Source organism: Mandrillus leucophaeus, unplaced genomic scaffold (genome assembly GCF_000951045.1).
Source record: "Mandrillus leucophaeus isolate KB7577 unplaced genomic scaffold, Mleu.le_1.0 Scaffold262, whole genome shotgun sequence".
In the NCBI taxonomy this organism is placed as follows: Eukaryota; Metazoa; Chordata; class Mammalia; order Primates; family Cercopithecidae; genus Mandrillus; species Mandrillus leucophaeus.
Window position 1 is genome coordinate 4,137,779 of NW_012102721.1, and position 11,506 is coordinate 4,149,284.

General features: G+C 46.1%; 1 protein-coding gene across 1 annotated transcript in view; it reads right to left on the reverse strand.

Annotated features, from left to right (window-relative positions):
• TMPRSS2 (transmembrane protease, serine 2) overlaps nucleotides 1-3,771 on the reverse strand; it is a 56,109-nt gene extending 52,338 nt beyond the window's left edge. The window contains exon 1 of the mRNA XM_011984191.1: nucleotides 3,546-3,771. Coding sequence (XP_011839581.1) covers nucleotides 3,546-3,615 — 70 coding nt within the window. The 5' untranslated portion in view covers nucleotides 3,616-3,771. The remainder of the gene's footprint in view (nucleotides 1-3,545) is intronic.
• Between the last annotated feature and the right edge of the window lie 7,735 nt (nucleotides 3,772-11,506).

Consider the following 11,506-nt stretch of genomic DNA (forward strand, 5'->3'; position numbering starts at 1 on the left):
CGGGTTCCCAGTCTGGCTCAACCCCGGCTGCGGCCGGACCCAGGAGGGACTCTGGGGCACTTCCCGGGCCCTACCCCAGCGGCCAGCCTGCCCCACTCGGGTCCGCGGCGCAGCGCTGCCCGAGGGCTCGAGTTTGGGTTAAGGAGGGGGATTCCGGGGAGCGCTCCTCGAGTCCTGGGTAAGCCCCCGGAGCTGCTACCTCACGAGCTCCTGCAGGCGGCCGGCCCCGTCCTGGCCTCCGGGGAACCCAGTGTGGCCTCTGTGCAGTGACCCAGGAGTCAGCCTTGGGGGACCGCTGGCCCAAGCACGAGTGGCAGGGACACAGCGCCGGGCGCCCAAGACCCTCCCCAGTCCGCCTAGGCTGGCCTTTCTTGGCCCCCACCAGCGTCCAGTGGAAAGGGCTCCCCAGGAGGGTCCCAGGTCTCTCTGCACCACTGGCCAGGGTGGGAGTGAGGAAGCGGTGGGACACACCTCAGTCAGGAAGACGTGGCTCTTCCTGGGCACTTCAGAGGTTCTTTCCAATGTTTGCAATTGCGGGGGCTCAGAATTCACCAGAATTTAATAGGACTGGAGGAGACCAGAATTCACCACCCCAAGTAGGACTGGAGGAGACCAGAAGCTGCTACCCCAAAATAGTCCTCTTTGGCATACTGATGATTTGGAACTGGTTATGTTGAGAAACTGCAGACACCGGAGTACCTCTGAGAAACTGCTCTTTTGTAAAGGAAATTTGCACCTATAAAGGAAATGTTCATTAGTCAACATATCTGTACCAGGAAGAGAGCTGTTCCCGACAACCTCTGTCACCTGGGAAACTTTTATCTGCCTCACTGGGCAACCTGTGTTTACCAGACACCTCCTCTCCTTACGCTCCCCTCACTCCTCCACCGCTCCCCAGAAGCCTCAAACCCCCATTTCTTTGTGTCACTGAGTGACAAATCATCTGGCTGCTGTACCTTTTTTTTCCCCAGAAGGGGTCTCACTCTGTTGCCCAGGATGGAGTGCAGTGGCTCAATCCTGGCTCATTGCAGCTTCAACCTCCGGAGGCACAAGTAATCCTCCGACTTCAGCCTCCCGAGCAGCTGGGACTAGAGGTGAGTGCCGCCACACCCAGCTAATTTAATTTTTTGTAGAGATGGGGGTCTCCCTATGTTGCCCAGGCTGGTCTCCAATCTGGGCTTAAGCAATCCACCTGCCTTGGCCTCCCAAAGTGCTGGGATTACAGGGGTGAGCCCGGGCACTGGACCCCCCAATCACCTGGACTGCTCTTTAAGTCTCATATTCTTGTGGGATTCCCATCTGTGAGTACATACATTGAAACAGCTTTTCTCTTGTTCATCTATTTGATGTCAATTTAATTTGTAGACTTCCTGAAGAATCTAGAAGGGTAGAGGGGAAGCATGCTTTCTTCTCCCTTGCATAATATACAAATCAACATCAACATGATTTGCTTTAAAATGAGGTGAAAGCAGAAAAAAGCCCCATTCAGTCCCATCCCAGGCTGCCTTGGCTCACTGTTCCCTTCCTAGGAAGCTCTCCTGGAAGTCTCTTGTCTGGCAGGACTTTCCTAGTAAACCCTTCCCTCTCACTCCCTCCTTTGGCACCTTTTGTGGTCTGCTGGTGGCACCCACAACAGGGATTGTCCCAAATATGCCCCAGCCCTCCCCATCCCCCACACTGCCCTGCTCTCCAGTCTGCCCCAGTGGGAGACCCTCAAAGACCGCCTCCAGCACACAGGTCAAGTCCAATTGTCTTCCGGCAGCAACTCACTTATTTCTGTCTTGACAGTGTGTTTAGTGCCTGCTACTTCCACCCGCAAACCAGGGAGTAAGTGCTGCCACAGACTCAGATCTCTTGTAGTGGTTGTTCATTCACCATTTATTTTTCCTTTTATATTAATAACCAGGGTTCTCCAGAGAAACAGAAACAACAGGAGATATACAAATATTTACATACACATATATATGCACACACATGTATATACACACATCTATATTTCTATATATTATTTATAAATATAAATATCTTATATATTATAGATAAATACATATAAATAATATACACATAAACATGCATATTTATATGCATAATATAATACAGATATGATATATATTATACATAGCTTATATGTAATAAATATTATCTATAATATATATAAAGATTTATTATAAGCAATTGACTCATACAATTATGGAGGGTGAGAAGCTCTATATTCTGCCATCTATAGACTGGAGACCCAGGAAAGCTGGTGTTGTAGCTTTCAAAGTCCTGAGAGCCAGAGAACTACAGAGTAGATGGTACAGATTCCAGTCCAGGTCTGGAGGCCTGAGAACCAGGAGTGCTGAGGGCAGGAGAGGATCAAAGTCCAGCTCACACAGTAGGCAGAGAGCAAATTCAACCTTCCTCCCCTTTTCTGTTCTGTTCAGACTCTCAACAGATTGCCCAAATTGAGGGCAATGAGTGTTACACAGTCTATTCAAACATTAATCTCTTCCAAAAACACCTTCCCACACAGACACCCAGAAATAATGTTTAACCAGTTACCTGGGCACCCCATGACCAGGTCAGCTTGACACATAAAATTAACCATGGCTGGATGCAGTGGCTCCCACCTGTAATCCCAGCACTTAGAAGACTAAGGTGGAAGGATCTCTTGAGCCCAGCAGTTTGAGACTAGCCTGGATGCTACAGCAAGAACCTGCCTCTACAAAACGTTTTTAAAAAATTAGTCAAGTATGGTGGTGTGCACCTGTAGCCCAAGCTACTTGGGAGGCTGAAGTGAGAGGATCAGTTAAGCTGAGGAGTTTGAGGCTGCAGTGAGCTTTGATTGTGCCACTGCACTCCAGCTTGGATGACAGAATGAGACCTTAGTTTTACCTAAGCGTGAATATATATATATACCATAAGTTGACCCCTTGTCAACTTCACACCCACACATCTCCTTACACCATACTTTATCTCTAAAGACAATAGCAAAGTAATAATTTTGCCTAATGTGATAAAACTCTTCTACATACAACCAAAAAATGCCCTAAGCCCTTCCCCAGAAGTGGATGTAAAATTCTCAAGTGTTTACACTTCTCCTTGGTATTCCATAACTAAAACACCATAACGTAAAATTAACAATACTTAATACAATGATATAATGTCAATACACCTTAAGTTGTGTAATAAGGGAATATGAGAGAAAAGAAAACAGAGATATATACTGTATATGCAAATATGTGCACAAATGTATTTAGAAAAAAATGAGAAAATATTCATGACAATCTAAGGCTTTGTAACAGGTTGCATGGGCAATAGCTGGTGTTTGTAACTGTCTTCTTCCACTACCCACTCTACGTTCCCTCTGCCTTCGGAAAGCATGGAAACTGGCCATGGTTCTTAATCTGATGGAGTGATAAAACTTTCATTCCTTAAGGGTCTGGGCCATTAATAGCCCTGCCTGGATTGTGTTGTAGTTTTCCATTGGCCTTAATCACAAGCATGGTAAAACTAAAAGATACCCTAAGGAATCACTGTATTCCAGACACACTCTTCCTTACCTGCCTGGTGGAGTAGTAGTAGTCTAGCTTCTCCTTGATAGTCCAGATCGGTCTCCCCAGCCAATGCCATAACTCTCTCCTTGCCTGTTGATTCAGAGGCATGTGGAGCTCAATGTGGCCAGGTGGCAGTCATAAATTCTAGTTTAATGGAATCACTGTTGTGTCTCCTGGTGGCAGCATTCCTCCCTCTGGAACTAAGACCTCTAGGTCAGCAGAGCGTAAAGTCACAGAAACAGGAAGCAAAAATTTTGCTAGTGGGCCACTTGGAGTAATAGTGCGTGGTGCCACTCCCATTTCCACCCCTTGATTCCTGGACCCGTGAATCCTGGCTATGGGAGAAACAGCACCGCATATTGGATGCTGATTTGGAGCATACACAGCCTTCTGGAGAACCTTGCCTCAGCCTGCAGAGCATTTTCACCTAGCCGGCACTGTAACTGCGTCTTTAAAAGGCTATTCCACCATTCTATCAAGTCGGCTGCTTCATGGGGGTGGGGAATATGGGAAGATCAGTCGATTCCATGAGGATAAGCCCATTGCCATGCTTGTTTGAGAAGTCAGTTCCTTGGTCAAAAGCAATGTTGTGTGGAATACCATGATGGTGGATGAGGCATTCTGTGAGTTCCACCAGAAGCACTGTGTGCAGGGAAGACAAATCTGCATCCAGACTGTCTATTCCAGTAAAGACAAAATGCTGCCCCTTTCATAGTGAAAGCGGTCCAGTGTAATCCGCCTGCCACCAGGTTGCCGCCTGATCATCCTGGGGAACCGTGCCATATCAGAGCCCTGGTGCTGGTCTCTGCTGCTGGCAGATGGGCACTCAGTTGTGGCTGTAGCCAGTTCGGCCTTGGTCAGTGGGAGTCCATGTTGCTGAGTCCATGCATAATATCCTTCCCTGCCACCGAGGCCACTTTGTCCATGAGCCCATTGGGTGATGACAGGAGTGGCCGGGGAAAGGCTGACTGGCATCTACAGAATGGGTCATCCTATCCACTTGATTTCTTTTTTGGAGATGGAGTCTCACTCTGTTACCCAGGCTGGAGTGCAGTGGCACAATCTTGGCTCACTGCAACCTCCGCCTCCCGGGTTCAAGGGATCTCCTGTCTCAGCCTCCTGAGTAGCTGGGATTACAGGCACCCCCCACCATGCTTAGCTAATTTTTTGAATTATAGTAGAGACGGGATTTCACTGTGTTGCCAAGGCTGGTCTCAAACTCCTGAGCTCAGGCAATCCACCCACCTTGGCCTCCAAAGTGCTAGGATTATAGACGTGAACCTCCGCGCCCTCCCCACTTGATGACTAAAGTCCTCTCCTGGCCGGGTGCGGTGGCTGTAATTCCAGCACTTTGGGGGTCCAACCGGGGGTTGGATCACCAGGTCAGGAGTTCGAGACCAGCCTCGGCCTCTAAAATCCAAAGATGCCTTCTCAGCATTGTGCCTCTGTTTTGGATTTTAGAGGCAAAACAGTTGGATGTGTTACTCTGGCCCACTTACTGAGTGACCTGAAAAGATGCTAGTTTTGAGCGGGTCCCAGAACAGGAGAAGGCTCTACGACAGGCCAGGCTGCTGTGCAAGCTGCTTTGACCCCTGGGCCATAGGACCCAGCAGATCCAATGGTGCTTGAAGTTTCAGTGACAGAGAGAAATGTGATACGGAACTGTTGACAGGCCCTGGAGGTGAATTGTAGCACAGGTCCTTAGGATTTGAAGCATATATAATAATAATAATGATAATGATAATAATAATAATAATATGATTAGCATCCCAACCCAAATAATTAAAAAATGGGATGAGAGGAGGGAGGAGATGACTCAGTGAAACCAAGCAAAATAAAGCAAAGAAGAATGCCTAAATCTGCAAGTGCTCCGCCTTTCCCTGGATGTTCTATCAGCTTGTCTGATTCCAGGGCCAGGTGTGTATGTTCAAGATGATGAGCCCCTGCCCCAGGCCCAGCTTGACCCTCTTGTCACTGTTACAGGCAGTGGTCTGGCCTTGTGGGCTCCAGCTCATGCTCATTGGTTCCAGCTTGTTTTTCCTCATTTTATAACCTTCTTCCCTTCCCAAATGCTTGCCTTGTGGACTTCAAGTCCCAACTTCAGATGCAATGACAAGAGCCATTGAGAGACCGCTTAGTCAGATCCCACAGTTTGACCCAGAAGGCCAAATCCTCTAAGCAATCCCTTTTAAAGACACACACACACACACACACACACACACACACACACACACCCCACCACATCATTATAGCAAGTGGAACACAAAACCAAATGAGTGCTCAGCGTGGAGGAACCTTGAGGACACTATGCTGGGTGAAATACGCCAGTCACAAAAAGACAAGTACTGTATGATTCCACTATTATGAGGTCCCTAGAGAAGTCCAAAGTAGTTATAAAGACAGAAAATAGAATGGTAGGTGGCAGGGGCTAAGAGGTGAAGGTGGAGGGTTGGGAGTTAGTGTTTAACGGGTAGAGAATTTCAGTTTGGTAAGATGAGAATGTTCTGAAAATAGATGGTGGTGATGATTGCATGACAGTGTGAATGTACTTAATGCCACTCACCTGTACACTGAAAAATGGTAAAAGTATAAATTTTATGTTATGTATATTTTACACAATTTTAGAAATGAGCTACCATTTTATACATACCAGACTGGCAAAAATTAAAATTGCTCAATAGTATGTATGGCCAAAATGGGGGATCTGCTGGGGGCAGAGGGAATGAGAGGAGCATATAAATTGGTACAATCACTTTGAAAACCTTTTCAACATCATGCTGTAATGTTGAAGATATGAAAATCTTTCACCCGGAAATCCCGCTGCTAAGTATGTGCCCTAAAGAAACTCTTGCAACATACCAAAAACCTTCATATGTTCAGAGAAGCACTATTTCTACTGCAAAGCCTGGAGAAAAAGAAAACAAATACTGATAGGAAATTCTGTAAGTTCCTACTGATAGGAGGAAAGATAAACGTGCAGTGGTGTATGCATGTGATCCAATGCCCTCCAACAATGAAAGATGGTGAACTAATGTTGTATCCACACGGATAACTCTCAGAAACAAAGTATTAGGCAAGAAAACCAGTTGCAGATCTTATTTGCATAAAGTTCATTAACAACCAAAGCTAAATTATGTATAGTCAGAAATATATACTAAATCTATGAAAAAGGGAAAGAAATTGATAAACACAAAATTCAGTAGGGTGATTCCCCTAGTAGAAATGAATGGAGATTCAATGGGCCTGGGGGTTCAAACTGGGGAACTGGGCAAAATAGTATTGCAATAATATGTTTCTTAACCTAGATGAGAACCTAGGTAAATACATAGGTGTTCACTTCATTTTTTCTTCATTCCTTTTTTGTATTTTATATATATATATGTTTTTGTATGTATGAAATATTTCCTAATTTGAAAAGTGACATTTGGGCAGGTGTGGTGGCTCACTCCTGTAATCCCAGCACTTTGGGAGGCCAAGGCGGGTGGATTGCCCGAGGTCAGGAGTTTGAGACCAGTCTGGCCAACATAGTGAAACCCCATCTCTACTAAAAATACAAAAAATAAGCTGGGCATGGTGATGGGTGCCTGTAATCCCAGCTACTTGGGAGGCTGAGGCTGGAGAATCGCTTGAACCCAGGAGGTGGGAAGTTGCAGTTAGCCAAGATTGTGCCATTGTGCTCCAACCTAGGCAACAAGAGTGAAACTCTGTATCAAAAGAAAAAGAAAAAGAAAAAGAAAAGTGACATTTGATTCTTCATTAATGGATTTTAAAATGTGTGTACCTGAAAAGGAATAATGCAGCTATTTATGATGTCAGCAATAAAACAATGTTTGTTCCGGTGTTTGTCCCAGTGTCTGTACTTTAGTTTTGATGTGAACCAGCTCTAAGATTCCCACAAGTACTCGTAGTCAGAAGGCAAGAGAATTCACGAGTTCCTTGTAAAGACAGGATGTGTAGAATGCTATAGATGGGATGATCAGCTCTTACAAGAGCCAGGTGAAGCAAATCTCTTGAGTGCCGAGGACCTTTGGCCATGTCCTCAAGGGATGAATGAAGTCCCTTGTTTAGAAAAAAATAAAGACTGTCTTAGTCTGTTTTGTATTGCTGTTACAGAATACCACAGACTGGGTAATTTACTAACAATAGAAGTTTATTTGGCTCATGGTTCTAGAGGCTGGGAAGTCCAAGATTGAGGGGCTGTGTCTGGCGAGGGTCTTCTTGCTGCATCATAACATGGCAAAAGGTATCACATGGTGAGACAGCAAGAGCTGGAACACATAACCTCAAAACCTCAAGCCCTCTAATCATCATTAATCCATCCCTAAGAGTTAAGTCTCATGACCTAAACACTTCCCATTAGGCCACTCTCCCAATACTGTTCCATCAGGGATCAAGTTTCTAACATTCATACCATAGCAAAGACTTTCATGGATCTCTTCATACAACCACCAAGCTTTCAGCAAATTCTTCAGATGAATTCCAGGTGCCGGTTGTTCAAACAAGGAAAAGGTTGTTTAATATTTGTTGTTTTACATGGTTGAAACAAGTTATAAGGCTCAACCCCAAGGCTCACTGTGTATGCTATAAAAACAATTACCTTTTACTGAATATTTGCTTTGCCAGTCACAGTGCAAGATGGATATGCTGATTTCCCCATTTTACAGCTGAGAACGCTGGGGTTCAGAGAGGGCACTTGACTTGGCTGTACCACATAGCCCCTAGGAGATGGGCAGCTGAGTTGGAATCAGGAGCTGGGGTTCCTGGGGACAGGATTTGGGAAGGAAACCCTGTTGATGCGGTTGTTCTCCTCCCTTTCTGTCCCCAGGGGCCCCCAAGTCCTGCAGGCTCTCTTAGCTCCAGAACTCAGAGGGAGGCAGTTGCAGGGGGAAAGGTGTTTGGGAGAGCATGGGGAGTGCAGCAGCAGCTGAGGGTGAGAAGACACCTGGTCTGCTTCGTCTCCTGCTTCCCTCTTTGTGGGCCTCCTTCTCCTCCCACCTCACTGCTATCACCTCCATATGGAAACCCCTGTGTCTATGACGGGTCACCAGCTGCTGAGAAATCCTCTCACTGGGTAGGCAGGTCTTCGGGAGGAGGCTCTGGGACCTCTGTCATAATTCTAACTGGTCCCAACACAGCGCATTCACAATGATAGGGGGACACAGGATCATTGCAATAAGAACTCCCCCTGTGAAAAAGGTGGGGAGGAGGCTTATATGTCACTCTGAGTGACAGAAAGGAATGGAGGTTTGAGGCCTCTGGGGAGTCCATTCTGATCTCCTCCAGTCCTATTAAATCCTGGAGAATTCTGGTCTCCAGTCCCATTAAATCCTGGAAAATTCTGGTCTCCTCCAGTCCTATTAAATCCTGGCAGATTCTGAGACCCCGTGATTGCAAACATTGAAAAGAGCCTCTGAAGTGCCCGGGAAAAACCACGTCTTCTGGGCTGAGGTGTGGCCCACCACTTCCTCACCCCTGCCCTAGTCAGTGGTGCAGGGAGACCTGGGCCCCACAGTGGAGTGCACTATCCTCTGCCTTGCTGTGTGAAAGGCTTTTTTCATCATCCAGGACCAACATTTTCATTACATTGTTGAATGCCAACATTTTTAGACAACAAATGGCCACCTGGTGAAGTGCAGATGCTAATCAGATATGAGTACCTGCCGTACCCTTTAAAGTTTTTAATAGATGCAGCACTAGCTCCAGCTATAAGAGTTTATGATTAAACAAACTTCATTAAAGGTCAGCTTCCAGAATTACCTTTCAAGTTCACATCCTGGGCTTTTTGAAAAAGCACCATTTTGAATGAAAGGCTATATAGGTCAAAGATGGGTGAGGTATCACAAGGCTTCTTTTAAAAGGGCCTACAAGGTAATATCACTGCCCCAAATCCTTCCCAGAAAGGCAGCACCTGCTTTCCATGGTTTAAAAAGTTATTTGAAGACCCTTGTTAAAGATGGAAAGGCAGATTATTCAGGACCATTGCAATAGGTATAGGCTCCACAGCAATGGGACTTTGCGGCATAGGAGAGACTGGGCTCCACTCTGATTACAGCACAGGCAAGTGGGAACTGATAGCCCAGGAGAAGAGTGGGGTCCATGGGTAGAAAATCACTAAGAGGAAACATCAGGGGTGAGGGGGATTCTGGCTAAACTGCCCTTGCTGAGGACAGGCTGGGGTGATCAAACATCATCCAGGGGATAGTGGAGGGTGAGGTAACCCATCAGATATCGAGGGTGGAGTTCTCACTAAACTGACTTAGCAGGGTTCTTTGCTGGAGCTGGATTTTTGAAGGAAGTTCACATATGGACCCTAAAAAAACCTCAGGAAGTTGACTGAAGTTCCATCAAGCAGAGAATCTTTTAATTTTAAGTCCTGGTGAAACTTTGCAGGATATGCAGGTTTGTTATATAGGTAAACGTGTGTTATGGTGGTTGGCTGCACCTATCAACCCATCACCTAGGTATTAAGCCCAGCATGCATCAGATACTTTTCCTAATGCTCTTCCTTCCCCCCACCCTACTCCTGACAGGCCCCAGTGTGTGATGTTCCCCTCCTGTGTCCATGTGTTCTCATTGTTCAGCTCTCACTTATGAGTGAGAACATGCAATATTTGGTTTTCTGTTCCTGTGTTAGTTTGCTGAGGATAATGGCTTCCAGCTCCATCCACATCCCTGCAAAGAACATGATCTTGTTCCTTTCTATGACTGCATAGTATTCCATGGTGTATATGTATCACATTTTCTTTATCCAGTCTGTCATTGATGGGCATTTGGGTTGATTCCATGTCTTTGCTATTGCAGATAGTGCTGCAATGAACATACACGTGCATGTATCTTTGTAACAGAATGATTGATATTCCTTTGGATGTATGACCAGTAATGGAATTGCTGGGTCAAATCAAGCAGAGCATCTTTGTCATCATCTTGTCCCTTGGGAGTTCTCCACGGCCTGGGAGTTCCCTGCACTAGGAATGGATGAGGAAAGGCAGCCAGGGACTCCAGCGTGGGGCAGAGGGAGTTTGGAGGAGACACTTCTCCCTCCCCAGGACAGGAGCCCTGGTACCTAGCTCTGTCTGTGGTGTGGGGCAAGGAAGTCCCACAGCAGTGGGGAGGGGATGGCTGGGCTGGAGGTCAAGGGAGGGCAGGCACCAGCAGTCTGAACACCCTCTGTTATCCACCTCAGCTAGGGCCCATTTTGAAGAGGGTGTGCAAGATTTCATCTGCAAAATGTTGGCTGCTGCTTTCAAAGGTTTGAAAGTCCCTGCTGTTTGAGGAGGCGGCAGGGATCGATGAGACCCTGGAGGCATCGCAGACTCATCCAAAGAGCTTAGTTTGACCTCAGGGCAAGGGCATCCTGGAAGGGTTGAAGAGGGAAGGGACTTCCTTTCTCAATGTATGGAGGTAGAACGTGCACCTCTGATTTCTCCTGCCCCCTCCCACCTTCTGCCCACCCCAGCCAGGTCCAGAGTAGGAAGGGGCATGTGCCTGTGTTCTGGGGGCTGAGATGCCAGTGTGGTTGGAAGCCCAGGAAACTAGTTTTAGAGCTTCATTTGCATAGACAAAAATCTACCTCTCCTATATTTTTAACATCTTACTAAAATGTGTTTCTAAATGAGTAGCACAGCTTTTATTATCTGTTTCAGAACCCGTTACCTATGGTCTGTCAAGAGAAAATAAAGTATGTCTGTTGCCACATGCAATTTTATATCCAGAAAGGTGGCTCTGATAGAATGGACCTCACTGAAGCCCTCCCCTAAGGCTGGGCCTTTGCCCTCCTCCACTCCCACCCAACAAAGAGGAGTCTCTTCATGGGTGAAGATAATCTGGGTCGTATTTTTTTTCATTGCTTAGAAAAATGAGAAACATTATTCCACTTAGAATAAGTTTTTAAAGATCTAAAATTCAAGGTTTGGTTCACAAGTTTTTTGTTTGTTTGTTTTGTTTTTTTGTTTTTGTTTTTTTTTTTT